Source organism: Podarcis muralis, chromosome 4 (genome assembly GCF_964188315.1).
Source record: "Podarcis muralis chromosome 4, rPodMur119.hap1.1, whole genome shotgun sequence".
NCBI lineage: Eukaryota > Metazoa > Chordata > Lepidosauria > Squamata > Lacertidae > Podarcis > Podarcis muralis.
Window position 1 is genome coordinate 72,067,438 of NC_135658.1, and position 16,730 is coordinate 72,084,167.

The following is a 16,730-nucleotide window of genomic DNA, read 5'->3' on the forward strand; positions in this document are numbered from 1 at the left end:
ACACCAGTCAAGCTTGCAAAAATCTATCATTTGCCCGATAATAAGTGTTGGAAATGTAAAGAAACTGAAGGTACATTCTTTCACCTTTGGTGGACGTGCCCAAGGATTAAGGCTTTCTGGGAGATGATATATAATGAAATGAAAAAGGTATTTAAATATACCTTTCTGAAGAAACCAGAGGCCTTTCTCCTGGGCATTGTCAGCCAATTGGTGCTAAAGAAGGATAGAACTTTCTTTATGTATGCTACAACAGCAGCGAGAATACTTATTGCAAAGTATTGGAAGACACAAGATCTACCCACCCTGGAAGAATGGCAGATGAAGGTGATGGACTACATGGAACTGGCAGAAATGACCGGCAGAATCCGAGACCAGGGAGAAGAGTCGGTGGAAGAAGATTGGAAGAAATTTAAAGACTACCTACAGAAATATTGTAAAATTAATGAATGTTAGAATGATGATGGATGAAAAGTTATGTGGTTTTTAGCTATAAGGAGTATGAAAAAAAAATGGACTATTAACAGACAAAAATTTAATGTTACATTATTTTAAGATTAAAGATTAGGATAAACAAAGAGGGGAAGGATTTGCTGAACTAACAAATTGAACTGGAATACAAAAAGGGAGGTGTGAGGAGGTCCGGGAAATAAGCAAATGAAAGAAAGTGATGGAAAGATGGAATTGTTTTTTATCTATTTTTATTTTGTATTTTTCTTTTTTCTTTTTGTAAAATTCTAATAAATATCTTTTAAAAAACAAAACAGTGGGGAACACGTGGCTAGAGCTGAAAAATATTTCCATCTACTGTATAGACAGTGGTACCTCTGGATACGAACGGGATCTGTTCCAGAGCCCCGTTCGCATCCTGAAGTAAACATAACCCACGAGTGCGCGACTGCGTGTGCGCAGGTCGCATTTTGCCACTTCTGCACATGCGTGTGATGTTATTTTGAGCGTCTGCGAATGTGCGAGCGGCGAAACCCAGAAGTAACGTACTCCATTACTTCCATTACTTGCGGAACGCAATCCGAAAATATTCATCCCAAAGCTACATCAACCTGAGGTATGACTGTACTCGGGTATAAGCTGACTTTTTCAGCACATTTTTTACGCTGAAAAAGCCCCCCCCCCCAGCTTATACTTGAGTGAGGCTGATGGCGGTGGAGGGACAAGTGGCCCGAAAGGAGCCCTTTCTTGCTGCTGGTCCCACTGCTGCCTCCCGCCTCTCACTAGGGCAGGCACAGGAGCTGTGGTTGGGAGAGGTGCTGCACTGTGCTGTGCCTCTCCCAACTGTGGCTCCTATCTCTGCTCTTGCAAGCGGCAGAGGCGGCAGCAGAGGGACAAGTGGCCCGAAAGGAGCCCTTTCTTGCCAATGGTCCCGCCGCTGCTGCCCGCCATCATCCCTGACCACTGTTATTGTTAGCTAGGGATGATGGGAGTTGTAGTCCCAAAACATCTGGAGGGCCGAGTTTGCCTATGCCTGTCCTAAAGGCTTATTTATAAGCCTCAGACAGAGTCGTGGAAGGGAGCAGGGCAAGGGCGGAGCTTTCTTACTGAGAAGAGAAAAGGAACTGGTGAGAAGTGGTTGGCTGGGTTATGAGCAAAGCTCCTCTGGTCTGACGGGAACATAGAGAAGCTCTGATGTGACACAGCCGTTTTGAGAGCCCTGACTTGGAGTTCAGTGATTCACTCTGTCAAAGACAGGACAATAACCTAATTTGGAACATGTTAAGTGGAAAATACTTATTTCTATGCAAGGGAGCTTATATTATAACCATTGTTAGGAAGAAGCATAGGAGCTCAGAAAGCTGCCTTCTACTGAGTCAGACCATTGATTCATTTACATCAGAATTATCTACACTGACTGACAGTGGCATTCTGGGGCTGAAGGCAAGTTTCTCTCCCACCTCAGCCCAGATGTTTTGCATACAGAACAGATGCTCTGCTACTAAGCTATAGCCCTTGCTGTAGCCAGAGGACCTGTTTCCAGATAGGATAAGTGCCTGCCCCTGTTATCAGTAGGTGTGGCGTGAGGATATGATAGTGGAGGGGAGGTTTTGTTTATGCAATCAGATTTTTTTCAGGGTAGTGATAGGACACTGGGTGGGCAATGGAGTGCTGCCATACACAAGGAGCCTCAGAAATAATAAAGGCCTGGTGTGTTTTTTTTAAAAAAGATGTTGGATAGTTTTATTGTTTCCAGTTTTATACAAGCAAACCACAGAAGCCATTCTTTCCATAGTGTTCCTGGCCCACTGGTCCAGCAGAAGACTAGGAATGGGGAAGGGTCGCCACTTATGCAAGGCTGACCTGCCCACGAGGCAGGCTGAAGCAGCCATCTTGGACAGTGGAATCCCATGGGGCAGAGCCCACACAGGGACCCCGCCTGCCCTACCACCACTGGGGAATGCAGAGCAGTAGGAGAGATCTCCCTGGAAGCCACTTCTGTGCAAGCAGGGTAAGCAAGGCTTCGGCTAGGGACACTTTCCTGTTTTGCCTCAGGCGGTGAAATGGGATGGGCTGCCCCTTGCACTTATGCATTGCCATCAAATTTACTTTTGCTAATATATATGTACAGGTGCAAATTTAGCTAGTACTTTTATCCAAACGATGGGACGCGGGTGGCGCTGTGGGTTAAACCACAGAGCCTAGGACTTACCGATCAGAAGGTTGGCAGTTCAAATCCCTGTGATAGGGTGAGCTCCCGTTGCTTGGTCCCTGCTCCTGGCAACCTAGCAGTTCGAAAGCACGTCAAAGTGCAAGTAGATAAATAGGTACCACTCCGGTGGGAAGGTAAACGGCGTTTCTGTACGCTGCTCTGGTTCGCCAGAAGCGGCTGGCCACATGACCCGGTAGCTGTCTGCGGACAAACGCCGGCTCCCTCGGCCTATAGAGCGAGATGAGCGCGCAACCCCAGAGTCTGTCATGACTGGACCTAACGGTCAGGGGTCCCTTTACTTTTACTTTTATCCAAACAACACAACTCACCTTGGGGTGCAAATAGCCAGGTGGCCTGCATGCCTGCTTTCCCTACTGGTCTTTAAACTGGACTTGAACCAGACAGTGCTTCAAAAAGAGGGCTTTTTCAAATAGAGGTCATTTGAGAGTCCTTTAGACAGAGAGTCCTTCTTCTCCAATCATGGACTGTCCTACAGTCCAACTGTTCTCGAATCTTTGCTAGGGTTGAGAATTGAATCTAAAATAAACCACTGCACAGGCTGTGGACATAGGGGATGACACATCCAACAAGAATGAAAAAGTGGGGCAAGAGAGAAGATGAATTTGCATGCAAAGCAAGAGGAGGGTGTAACTTTGCATGGAAGCTTGCTTCATTTTTGTTCTGAGACGAACTTGTCATGAGAAAGAGGCTTCTTTCCTCCTTTCACAGAACAGTGTATTTCTTCATATCCTGGTCTAATTACAGAAAACCTAGTTCTGAGTACAAAACTAATTGAATGGCCACTGTTTGATTTCCTGTTTTTATCTTTCTAAGAAGCTGAATTTCCATGTAATTTGTATCTATAGCTTTGCATTTCAAGGCTGTATTTCCATCCAGCTGTTAATCTGCTTTCTACTTGGCTTAATCTCAATATTCTCGCCTTGTACACAGAAAGCAAATTAGCAGTAGAACAGAAGGTAAATGTGGCCCCAAACCGATAAAACACTATTCTTTGGAGCTATTCATATACACGTGCCCACTTCATTATAAATACATTAATTCAGAATGAATACAATAGGTGCTGATATAGTTATGGATGTGCAATTTTATCACTTCTCGTCTTCCCAGTTGTTTCGGGCTCTTTTCTGTGTGCCTTAAGAGGCTTATTAACCCAACCCCTTATTAAACTCCTCTTACTAACCTCCACAATGCTTTTTAAAGTATTACAAAAAAAACCCTTCATGTTGTGTGTTTTGATATGTGTAGAATCAAACCCTAAAAGCTAAAAGTCCCAGGAGTTTGATAATGCTAAAACAGCCATGTATCTATGAAGCTGTAATACAGTTTCGTATTAACTGGTGAGACTTTCAACATTCACCACAAGATGGTGCAGCTGTTCTCTCCAATAGGTTTTCATGCCCAAGTGCCATGCAAGTACCAGAATATGAGAATACAACCCCCCACTTTTCAAAACCCAACTAAACAAAACTAAAACAATAAATAAAAACACCCCCCATTGTTGATACAGAAACACCTATAAAAACACTCAACTAGTTTGCAGCTTATTTTTTCTCTCCCACTGCTGCCCCCTCCTAGAAACATGGCATTTTAAATTTCACTACAATAATCCCATTGCAACAAATTACATTTCTTACTGACACTAATCAACTCAAATCTCAGTATAGAAATTACTTACTACTACTAATAAAAATACACATGAATGCTTGAGTAAATGTAGTGCAGGAATTATAATCTCGAAATCTCTTCAAATCACATGCTTGCTGCAAAACTACATTCCTAGAAGATAGCCTTAGGCAAATCCCTGGGTATATAAACTAAAGGTGGAAAGTTTGAACTTTCCGATAATTTGGGGAGTGGTTTGGGAAGAAGGGAATCTACCTACCCCCCTTCACTTTTTTCATCCTTCTGCAACTTGGAGCAGTGACAACAAAACTCTTATTGATGGAAGGCTCAGAGGGAATTCCAATCATTAAGGCAGGACAATAATTCAACATCAACTTCATTGACTTCAACATCAACTTTGTTGGACTGGTCATGTTGTGCGGATGCCTGATTAGCATCTTCCAAAGCAACAACTCTATTCCGAATTTAAAAATTGAAAGCGTAATGCTGGTGGTGAACAAACGAGGTTTAAAACTCTCTCAAGGCAAATCTAAAAAAATGTAGTTTAAACACTAACAACTGGGGAATGCTGGCCTGCGAGTGCTCTAACTGGAGAACAGTCTTTACCAAAGGTGTCATGGGCTTTGAAGACACCCATGACGAAAGGGAGAAATGTGCTAAGAGGAAGGCACTCTTGGAAAACCCTCACTGTGATAAACTCCTGCCCAGAAACCTATGTCCCCACTGTGGAAGGACATGTGGATCCAGAACCAGCCTCCACAGTCACTTATGGACTCACTGTTAAAACCTTTTTCATGGAAGAAACTCTTACTTGGCTACAAGTGATCGCCATAGAAGAAGACAATAATTATTATATTATATCCAGGAGAGAAAGAGAAGAAACTCAGGAAACAACTAAGGCCTGTGCCATCTAGTGAATAAATGATGTAATGACATTAATGGTACCCCAATCAGCTTCATCACATGTTGTGAGCAAGAGAGGCAGATGCTGGCAGCCCAGTTTGTAAGGCAATGCTGTGGTGTGTGCACTGACTTTCCTCCAGAACTGTCACCCAGCTGAGCTCCACTTGAGAAGAGGGCTGGCTCCAGGTTTGAGGGGAAGGGCTGGTCAAAATGTCTTCAGGTATCACCTGCCTCAGGTGGCCTTGGCATATTTAGCTGCAGTGGCATTGCTCTGGCACTGTGCCTATCTGTCCATCGAGTCTATCCTCATTTTATTTATACCCCACCCATCTGGTTGGGGTGCCCCAGCTACTCTGGGCAGCTTCCAACACAAATAAAAGCATAACATCAAACATAACATCAAACTTCCAAATACAGGGCTGCCTTCAGATGTCTTCTAAAAGTTGTGTAGTTCTTTATCTCCTTGACATCTGAAGGGAGGGCATTCCACAGGGTGGGCGCCACTACTGAGAAGGCCCTCTGTCTGGTTCCCTGTAACTTCACTTCTCACAGTGAGGAAGGCCCTCAGAGGTGGACCTCAGTGTCTGGGCTGAACGGTGGGGGTGGAGATGCTCCTTCAGATATATACTGCCAAGGCTGTTTAGAGCTTTAAAGGTCAGCATCAACACTTTGAATTGTGCTCAGAAACATACACAATGCCTTGGAACTCTTAGAGCTGGGGCCATGGTAGGAAATTAAAAGAGCAGCTGCATCCAGTTTCCAGGAGTGCCTGGTCAGAAAACACAATAAGGGGGCCCTGGAGTGTGCCGTGAAACAGCACTGGGACCTTGGCTCCTGTCCCAAGTGCTGGTTCTGCTTGGGAATAGCAGCACACACTGGTCACTGCTTTAACACCGGGTTCTGAGAATGTTTAAATGGAACATCTCCTTAGGAAGTTTGGAAGATGTTTCATGAGTCAAAGTACTTTCAGATGTGCAGTATTCAGGGTGGCAAAAGTCCCAGAGTGATTAGATAGATAGATATGCACACACACACACACACAGAGAGAGAAACACTGGCAGGATTGTTCATGAAACAAATCTAATTATTTTGTGATGGTCATGTGTGCCATATAGTTAAAAAGTTGCAGTTATGTGTGAGGGGAGGTAAACTGTACCGCCTCCATTTTGGCCAAAGCCTCCTGAAATCTTAATGATTTATATCTGGAAAAAGGAAAAAGCTGAACTGAATGCCATTGGAAAATGAAGGAAAATAGAGACATGGGGGCATTTATTTTACATCTGCAGGACATTCAAATGCACTGCTGCAATTTCTCTTAAAGGAGTAACAGATTCAGATTTTTGCCTTGTGGAATCCCTTGAACATTGCCATCAGATAAATTTCATTGGTGTAGACAGCCAAAACTTATTTTTTACTTATCAACAATCTTTTGTGCTTGCTTACTCAGAAGGATATATTTGGCCAGTCTCATGCTAATGTGAACCACCTCCTCTACCCCCACCCCCACATTTCCAGATAGGCTTCATTAAGTGTTATGAATTGCTTATTTAAGGAGAGGAGTGGTGCCAAACTACCACAAAATCATTATTTTGCTGGTGTGGGAGGGGAAGAGGAAGGTAAAGCTTTCTGGATAACTTGTGCCTGTGGGTTTGGCTTCTCTGATTCAGGAAAAGAAAACCCTGACCTCCTTATGTCTAGACAGGCCAAGGGGGGAAGAGAAAGAAAATGTATGTGTCTGAAAGAGTATGAAGATGGAGAAAGTAAAGGGAGGGGAAAATCCTGGGCCATTTGTAATGGGGAAGATGGCATACAAAAGTCCATGTCTTCGGATGCATGAAGCATTATCCTGATGTGTAGGTACATGTAAACCTGGCTGGGTAGAATTGTGAAACAATAAGGTGAGAAAAGTACAGACGGTGTCATGATGACTATTTACAATGGCCATTCTAAAAGAAAAAAGTAGAGAGATGGAACAGCATCTTGACCTGTGTAGTTGAGAGAGTGTGGGTGATCGAAAAGGCCAGAGAGCCACAGAAGCCGATCATCAGAGCAGCACAGCTTCAATTTTGCCCTTTTCAAAACCTGTGCCTTGTTATTTGTTAGATATAAAGGCAAAGCCTCTCCTCCTTCCAGAGGGGAGGAGTTGTGAGCGGGCTGCTGTGCCGTGCCCCCTGGCAGCCAGTCAATCAGGCAGAGGCTTGGGGGCGGGGTCAAATGCAGCCGCGGCAGCGCTTCCCTTTCATTGCGCTGCTGGTTTTCGTCGGAAGAATAAGAAATCAAAATGATCAAGTTTTTTAAGAATGGAAATCATTTATAGCGTATATTCAGAATTATTGTAAACACATTAAGTGTTTAGCAGGCTTAATATAAAAACGTGCAGTAGTAGAATAAAATGTATATGGAACATAGGGGATAAAAATTAAATTGGTTTAATTTGGAAATGCAGTAAAATATGATAAAAAATGAACTACAGAAAGAGGAGGAGGGAAGTCATATATATACAGTATATGATACATTGTTGGATTTTTTAGTTTTTCTTTTTTTGAATTTTTGTATGTTGTAAAATTAATTGTATAAATAAAATTATATATAAAAAAGAGAAATATGAACCCTGGGTAAGTGCAATCCCTGAAAGCTCACAACACTCAGAGATCACTCCCAAGTGATTAAAATATTTATACTGCACCACAGTCTAAAGAATACTGTAGATCTCTCTGCAAGCATGATTATCATTATCTGATGAGGAAAGCCTCTTAACAAGCCAGTGTTGCATAATTTTGCTGGCTCTGACGGTGTGGTTTTATGGATGAAAATATCTGCAGATGACAGCTGACTGTTACAAAGCTGTCTGGCAATTGAAGTGAATTTCCTTTTAAAATACCTGTTTTGAAAGCTTAATTTGTAGGTGTGCAGAAGCTAATCCACTTCATTTGATTCAGTGCTTGATCTACAATGCTTGATCCACACATGGCATAGGAAATTCTGTATGAAAAACCCAATGGAAGGAGATGGGGTACTCCTAAACAATATGCTATATTATGAAGCTTTTTAGCTTCATTAAACCTCTCTTAGGTTGATGACGGTACGAAAACACTGGGTAGGAAAAAATGTTAGGCCAGGGCCCTTTATGGACACTGCCTTTCAACAGGGCTGGCCCAAGACATTTTGACACCTGAGGCAAACAACAAATTGACGCCCCTCCCCTCCAGGAAAGAGGAAGTGAACACACATTCTTTATGACAGTACAAAGACCTGCAAAAACAATTTTGAAAGGAAAGGTTTCCTGTGGATCCTGCTGCCTGAGGCAGGTCACCTCACCTTGGTTCACCTTTCAAAAATACATAACCCATTTACTTTGTGCACTTTCTTGACATGGAGAAATGGCAGTCTTGCATTTTGCCAGTCTGTTCACCTCTAACACGGTTACATTGTCACCCTGCTCTTTTTGAGCCCACTTTGAGGAAAGTTCTGGCAAAGGATAGCTAAAGGAAATTTTAAGGTGTGCAATTTTCCAAATAAATAATACACCTGTTACACCCTGGTTGAATTAACTTGCATTATGTCAAATATGGCCCCTGATAGGTACTATGGACAGCCACAGCCACACCAACTATTTGATTTGGGTCGACTGGGTTAAAGGAAAATAAAGGTAAATGTAAAGGTACCCCTGCCCGTACGGGCCAGTCTTGACAGACTCTAGGGTTGTGCGCTCATCTCACTCTAGAGGCCGGGAGCCAGCGCTGTCCGCAGACACTTCCGGGTCACGTGGCCAGCGTGACGAAGCTGCTCTGGCGAGCCACCGCAGCGCACAGAAACGCCGTTTACCTTCCCGCTAGTAAGCGGTCCCTATTTATCTACTTGCACCCAGGGGTGCTTTCGAACTGCTAGGTTGGCAGGCGCTGGGACCGAGCAATGGGAGCGCACCCCGCCACGGGGATTCGAACCGCCGACCATGCGATCGGCAAGTCCTAGGCGCTGAGGTTTTACCCACAGCGCCACCCGCGTCCCTAAGGAAAATAGTGAGTATCATATAAGAAATAGTTCAACCTGTCCCTTTTCCAAATCACTGAGGGAAACATCAGATACATTTTGTTTGCATAACTCTTGATCTCTTTATTGGTAGCTGCTTGGTTATCCATTGTACAGAAACTGAAAACTTTATAAGATACAGATCTTCCATTATGGTACAAAAATATATGAAATATATTTCTGAAAGAATCACAAATTTACTTGCGAGCTCTATGGCATACTGTTAAACCTGATACATTTCACGATGGAACTCGGACATAAGTTAATGAACACCACTTGCAGCAAGAAATCTCAGTGATTTATTATTAATAAATTTGTATGCCACCCTATATCTTCAGGTCTCAGGTTTCCATAGAAGTTTTAAACTCTTGACTTTGCATGACTATGGTAAATATGTGATCCATCTTTTAGCACTGTTTTTGAGTTTTTAACCTTCTTCACAGGTGTATGTATTCTTTCCTGGTTTCTTTCTGCATCCTGAAAATCCAGTGACAATTGTTACAAAACATCAAGTTCTGTTACCAAATAGCAGGGGGGGGGGGGGAATGCTCTCATATAAGTAAAGTAAGCGTTGCAGCCTTCACCTATTGGAAAGTGAAAGCTCTAAACTTTGTACCCTAGAATAATCCCATTGGAGTTCAAGGGGACTCTCCATTTGAAATTTTCTGACTCCAAACAGTAGGATCAACAAAATGACTCACCCTCTGGTCCAAAATTACACCGTTCAGATAAAGAAAGCTTTGACTAACTGGGAGCGGATTTTGTGTGACCAAACTAAATTCCTTTGGCTAATTAAACAAGCTATGGCCTTTTAAACTGTCTTTGTTACTATGTTACATATTTGTATGTTTATATATTTTATATTTTATATTTTTATATCACCCGGTGACCCTTGACTGAAGTGTGGTATCAAAATTTAATAAATATTTGTGTGTGTGAACTGCTTTAAGGTTTTTATTTACAAGCAAGCAGTGTACATTTTCCATGAAATAAATAAATAATAAGTAAGTAGACTTACTTATGCCATTACTCCAAGAGGCTGCATTTCTAAGCCTCTCTCTGTGAATATTGAATAAAAGACATTGGTAAGGACTTTCCTTGTCTATCTGTTCCTGGCAGCCTACTGTGGGGGGGGGGGGATCGGATTCCCTGATACCTGACACAGGTCTCCATAAATCTTGGAAACTGGAAGAATAAGCTGTTTTTGTTTATTAAACAATTATTATTATTATTTTTTAAAAACCCATATATATTTCTGAATACCAAGGATGTTGTTTAATGTGCAAAAAACCATTTTCGATTGCCTTGTTTCCCAAACTGATAGAGGCACTTCTCAAACCTGAGTTAGCCACTTAGGCAGAATGATAGAGATCAGGGCAAAGGAAGAAGAACATGGAGAGAAAGACATCTGTAACCTTACCAAATTTAATTAGTTCACTCCAGTCACTCCATTCTTCTCCAACAGTGCAATACTGTCCAGCTGCACGAAGCTTCAAGATGTATTCTTTATCCTTCGGAAACAAGTGGTAGGTTTTCCCAGTTTTTTTCTTAAAAGGAAGATATTGATCTGATTTATGCCTTTGTAAGTGAAGTTACATGCCAATTTGCATTCAACGATTTGATTTTTTAAATAGTATTAGTGGTGCCCACCCAATTCCACTGTGTAATGTAAAGACGGATATTTCTTTTGTGCAAAAGCATTCAACAAGCTGCTGCCTTAATTCACTCACTAGGAAAATACTTTCCCCTTGGAAAATCACTATAGCTGCCTTTTAAGTAAATATGCTCAGTAGCAGGATATTAATAATTCTTCAGTTTTACAACTACTATTAAGAGATTAGAAGTCGAAACTCAAGAAAAGTCACAATATGTTTGTCTTAAGGGCAAGGGAGAGGAGAACTGTGGTCCTTCCTAGATTTACTTGAGTATGCATGGCCAATTCAAACTATGGTCCACAGCCTTACTTCTGTGATTCTCCCAAGCCCTCTTGTGGGGAGGGGGTTTGCCATGAAATTTTTATTAAAATGTTTCATTATACCATACATTGAAAAGCAAACTAATCTGAATAAAAAGAAAAAAAGGGAAATGAAATAGAAATAGAAATAGAAATAATAGAAATAGAAAAAGAAAAAGAAAAAAATAGAAATAATAGAAATAATAGAAATAATAGAAATAATAGAAATAATAGAAATAATAGAAATAATAGAAATAATAGAAATAATAGAAATAATAGAAATAGAAATGGGTGGAGTATACAATGGCCTCTCTCATAAGCATATCTTAACCTTTGTCTCACACAGAAGGGGGTGTACCCTCCCAGCTCTTACCTGGAAGATTCCCTCTATATGTTCCCAGTCTCCCACCCTGGGAGATTTTCCCTTCTCTGCCTCTTTCACCAGCCATCTATCATTAACCCAGATTAGGTAAAGGTAAAGGGACCCTTTAGGTAAAGGTAAAGGGATCCGTATAGTTAAAGCTATGGTTTTCCCAGTAGTGATGTATGGAAGTGAGAGCTGGACCATAAAGAAGGCTGATCGACGAAGAATTGATGCTTTTGAATTATGGTGCTGGAGGAGACTCTTGAGAGTTCCATGGACTGCAAGAAGATCAAACACATCCATTCTTAAGGAAATCAGCCCCGAGTGCTCACTGGAAGGACAGATCGTGAAGCTGAGACTCCAATACTTTGGCCACCTCACGAGAAGACTCCCTGGAAAAGACCCTGATGTTGGGAAAGATGGAGGGCACAAGGAGAAGGGGACGACAGAGGACAAGATGGTTGGACAGTGTTCTCGAAGCTACAAACATGAGTCTGACCAAACTGCGGGAGGCAGTGGAAGACAGAAGTGCCTGGCGTGCTCTGGTCCATGGGGTCACGAAGAGTCGGACACGACTAAACGACTAAACAACAACAAAGGGACCCTTGACCATTAGGTCCAGTCCTGACTGACTCTGGGGTTGTGGTGCTCATCTCGCTTTATTGGCCGAGGGGGCCGGGGTACAGCTTCCAGGTCATGTGGCCAGCATGACTAAGCCGCTTCTGGTGAACCAGAGCAGCACATGGAAATGCCGTTTACCTTCCCGCCGGAGCGGTACCTATTTATCTACTTGCACTTTGACATGCTTTCAAACTGCTAGGTTGGCAGGATCAGGGACCAAGCAACGGGAGCTCACCCTGTCGTGGGGATTTGAACCGCAGACCTTCTGATTGGCAAGTCCTAGGCTCTGTGGTTTAACCCACAGCACCACCCTCGTCCCTTTAACCCAGATTAGAATACATCAGAAAGCAAAGTAGATTAAAAAAACAAAACAAACAGGGAGACACCTAGATAGGACTTCTAGACTGGCCCTATTTCAGAACGTTGTGACCAAATTTTACTATACCGCGCATTTATACCCCATTTTTCTTCCAGTATGTAACCCACGGCAACATACACATGGCTGTCTCATTCCTAAATTCATTCCCCCATGTGTAAGTGTTTATATAAAGTAACAATACTTACTGTTATAATTCCATTTCTCAGTTCATCCTTAAGGGAAAAAGGTAACATTTTTAGTTGGTACTGGTGTCAAATTTTCTTTGTGCTTTTTTCAAAGTATGCTTGATTTCACAAATTCAGCTGGGTACTTTAATCAGCAAGGAAGGCAAAAGTTGTCAACAGCAATTGATTACATGTGTCTGTGACTTACTTGTGGGTAGATGATTTAACTTTCCTCCCAATCTTTTCTTTGCTCCACTGTTTGACATGACAAACATGATTGGCTTGGGGCATTTTGCTGATGGTAATTCTACACTGCAGGTCCTGGGCCAGATAGACCCTTTTCTCAGCCCATCCACCTTGTTGAATCTTGTTGATTCCTCATGTGCCTCACCAATCCCAGAGTAACAGTACTGGGTCCTCTGCAACATCTTTCCCCTCTTCTGTTCTCTGTAGAATTTTCCTCATCCTGTGAATCATTGCAAGTTTCTTCTATTCACCCACATTTTGTCATAGCCTTTCTAACATGGAAGCTGAACAAATCTGAATCTCATTCTGTTTATTTCAAGCTGTCATTGATTCTAGCAGATATGGATAGTGCTAAAACTGAATTCTATATACATTTGAAAGCTGGACATATTTCAAAATGTGAAATGGTCCGTCCCCCCTTTGGATTTCTACTTGAGATATGCACATGGGACAAGCAAAGATGACCAAAAACAATTCAACAAAGAGAACCACAATGGCCTCTTACCTTTATCTGGTACTTAAAACAGTAATCTGCATTTGTAGTAGCAGTTGGAGGACGTTTCCATTCTACTTTACAATACAATAGCAGTTCACGACAATTCACAGTGATAAATTGCGGTGGGGCAAGTTTTTCTGGAATGAAATAACCCATCTTTTACTTGACATTAGAAGAGGTGTGAGATTACAAGGGCATTAGAGTGGTGAGTCTTCCATCCCTCTCTTAAATACTTCAGATTCACATACGCTATGGGTGAGTGTGGCCAGGTTTATAGCCAGGAATGTTATGGTGTGAGGTCATGCAAGGGTACAGGGTGTGGGTGGGTGTATCTGTCACTGACAAAGCTGTGATGTATGTCAGATACGTTTTTGAGGTTGTTTAATGATAATTTTACAAGCATTTTAAATTAAGGGCCTATTGCAGGGTTGCACGACATCTGACTCTCCAGATGTGGTTGGACTCCCAGCAGCCCCAGCCAACCTAACCTGTGATCAGTGGCGATGGGAGTCAGAATCTAATATTGAGGCCACATTTTCCCATCCCAGATTTATAGCTATATCAAAATTTCTAGTACTGCTGGCAGAAAAAAGTAAACCAATATACTCCACCCCCTCTCACCATAATCGAAAGGCCAGGCTTGGTGATCCAAAGTCTGAATTGGCGATTCTTTGCTTGAGCCAGTCACCTGGAGGGTAATATGATTCTCAGGAACTTTCATATTAGGAAAATGGCACCCAACATGTCTTCCAAGTTCATTATTTTTGTATTGGGGACATTCAATGCTTTCTCCATCGTTTTCGCTGCATGCAAAAATATTTTGTTAAAAATCCAACCAGGAGTAGCATACTCTAACCATTCCCTTCCCCACCCCCGTTTAACAAATGAAAATGAATTACAAATATATCAAGTTGAGAAAATACTGGACGTCATTAGGGGCATTCCTGCCAGTATCCCAAGTGCAATCCATCGAGGTAACATGAACTGTGTAAATGACACAGGATAAATTTTCAGCTGATGTCCCTTCCAGTCCTGGGGAGAAAAATTAGGAAAGATCATGTTTAGTAACATGCATTGAAGTGCTCAGAGTACTTTTATCATCATCTCATATATGTGTCATCTGTGTATATGAGTTTGGTTCTGAGTCTGAGGAACTGCATGCAGGGGTGAAGGAAGGGGGATGCGGTAGGTGCGGGTAGGTGTGGTCCACCCAGGTGTCACCACTGAGGGGGGTGACAAAATGCTGGGCAGCATTCACCGCAGGGCCTGCAGAGCTCCCAAGCCACACGTCTCTCCTGGGAGTGACACGGTGGCTTAGGCACCCGCAGGCTCCGCTCTGCCCCAAACGGTCTGCCCACTGCCTCCCCCTCAGCTGTAGGGCAGCTGAGTGGGAGGAGGCAGGCAGATTCCTTGGAGGCCCTGTGGAGTGTCCTGCCCCGGCTGGCCCCGCCCCTGGGCACAGGGAACGCACGCCGCCCCAGGCACCCGATTGGCTTGCTCCGCCGCTGCCTGCATGGGTTCTTCTGAGAAGAGTTAATGTAAGGTTACCAGACATCCCCGTTTCCCGAGGACAGTTACCAGATTTACAAATCAGTACCCATACAAAATCCATTGGTTGAAAAGTGTCCCTAGATTCATTGAAAAAAATCTGGTAACCTTAAGTTAATGTGCTCATCCTATAAGTTTGAATGAGGTTCGACTAAACATGAAGAAGAACTTTCTGATGGCAAGAGCTGTTGGACCATAGAATGGACTACCTTGGAAGGTGGTGGACTCTTTTTCACTGGAGACTTTTAACCAGAGATGGAATGACCATCTGTCTGGGATTCTTCAGCTCTGATTCCTGCATTGCAGGGGGGTTGTACTAGATGACCCTCGGTGTCCCTTCCAACTCTACATTTCTATGATTCTATGAAAGTGTCTCCTTTTTAAGGTCAAGTGGTGTTTCTCTACAAGTTCCATTGCCAATGTTCACCCTAGGGTGTTCTAAATTCAATCAATATGAGGTCAGAATGCTAACCCCATATTACACCCCTTGTCACCAGAGTTATGCATACCCTGGCAGCAGTTCTGTACTTCTGTAGGTATGATATGATTGCCTAGAATGACTCAGATAGACTCAAACATGCTGGTATAGGAATGAATGACTCATATACCTGTATGTTGGCATCATCTATTAAGTATACAGTAATTGGTTTTATTTACACAGAAATGAGGAAATGCCTGTGTGTTAATGATGGTTTAACATGGAGAATGGATAAATGTGTATCTCTAATATGGATTTCCCCCACAGTTTTCTAAGGTACTCTAAGCTCCTAAATGGGTCAATGATTGCCCGTTGAGTGTTTTCTGTTTCTCTAATGTATCCTGTTACTCTGAATGTAACCTTTGAGCATGTGATGAAGTTACTGAGTTGCAAATTTGCCATCTTGAAAGAATGGTAGCTTTTAGCCTTTCTCTGGATGCCACAAAGAACAAAAGGATGTAGATGGCTCACCAAGGCATGCATAGGCTAAGGCCACTGGGGTCTGGAATGTGGAACAGAGACACAGTTTGGATTTTTGGAATTATCTTTCATTTCTAAGATGCTGAACCTGTGCTGGACAGCACAAGACATTGCACAAATGTTTTGGATGTATCATTTGATGTATTTTGTTCTGGTTTTTTTTTTTATGGGATTGGACAATGTTTATTTCCAAAAGTAGTCAGTTCTTATGCACCCAGCCACTTCAATCTCTGCAATATTAATATCTGCACTATAACCTGCTAATCAACTTGAAAATATATACTTACCCTCCTCCTGTGCAAAAGTTCTGTAGAAAATAGAGTACAACAGAACAATGAGCCGAACTGTGTCAGCAAATCCTAGAGTGGCTACCATGCTATTTTTCTTTTCTTTATAAGTGGAGAGGAATGAGTCCTAAAGTGAAAGAGGGGGGTTTCTTTTATTTCATTGTTTTGGTACATTTTTCCTTCTGCAAAGCCATTCTGTTATCATGCCGCAAGGACTTTCATTTGTGTAACACAACTGCCCCCCTTTTCCTGTGCTCTCCCCAAATCTGGGTTGGAGGGTTAGCAAAGCCCCCAAAACAGATTTGTGAGGTGTGTTAGGAAAGGTGTGAAGGGGACAAGTTCTGTTGTATAAATGAAAGACTTTGTGTAGACTTTCTGTGGACAAAACAACTCTGATGGCTACTGCGTTTTCTGTTCAGTAGCTTTTACAAAGAAGGTTTCTTTTTAATGTTCTACAATGTTCCCTCAATGGGACATG

At 42.4% G+C, this 16,730-nt stretch overlaps 1 protein-coding gene across 1 annotated transcript; it reads right to left on the reverse strand.

The window, feature by feature from the left end:
- Positions 1–8,440: 8,440 nt before the first annotated feature.
- On the reverse strand, positions 8,441–16,340 carry LOC144327570 (granulocyte-macrophage colony-stimulating factor receptor subunit alpha-like). Its single transcript, XM_077927798.1, has 5 exons — positions 16,253–16,340; positions 14,359–14,491; positions 14,081–14,262; positions 13,469–13,596; positions 8,441–8,458 (listed from the first exon to the last, which is right to left on the reverse strand). Exons 1-5 carry the CDS (start codon positions 16,338–16,340, stop codon positions 8,441–8,443), a joined length of 549 nt encoding a protein of 182 aa, XP_077783924.1.
- Positions 16,341–16,730: the final 390 nt, after the last annotated feature.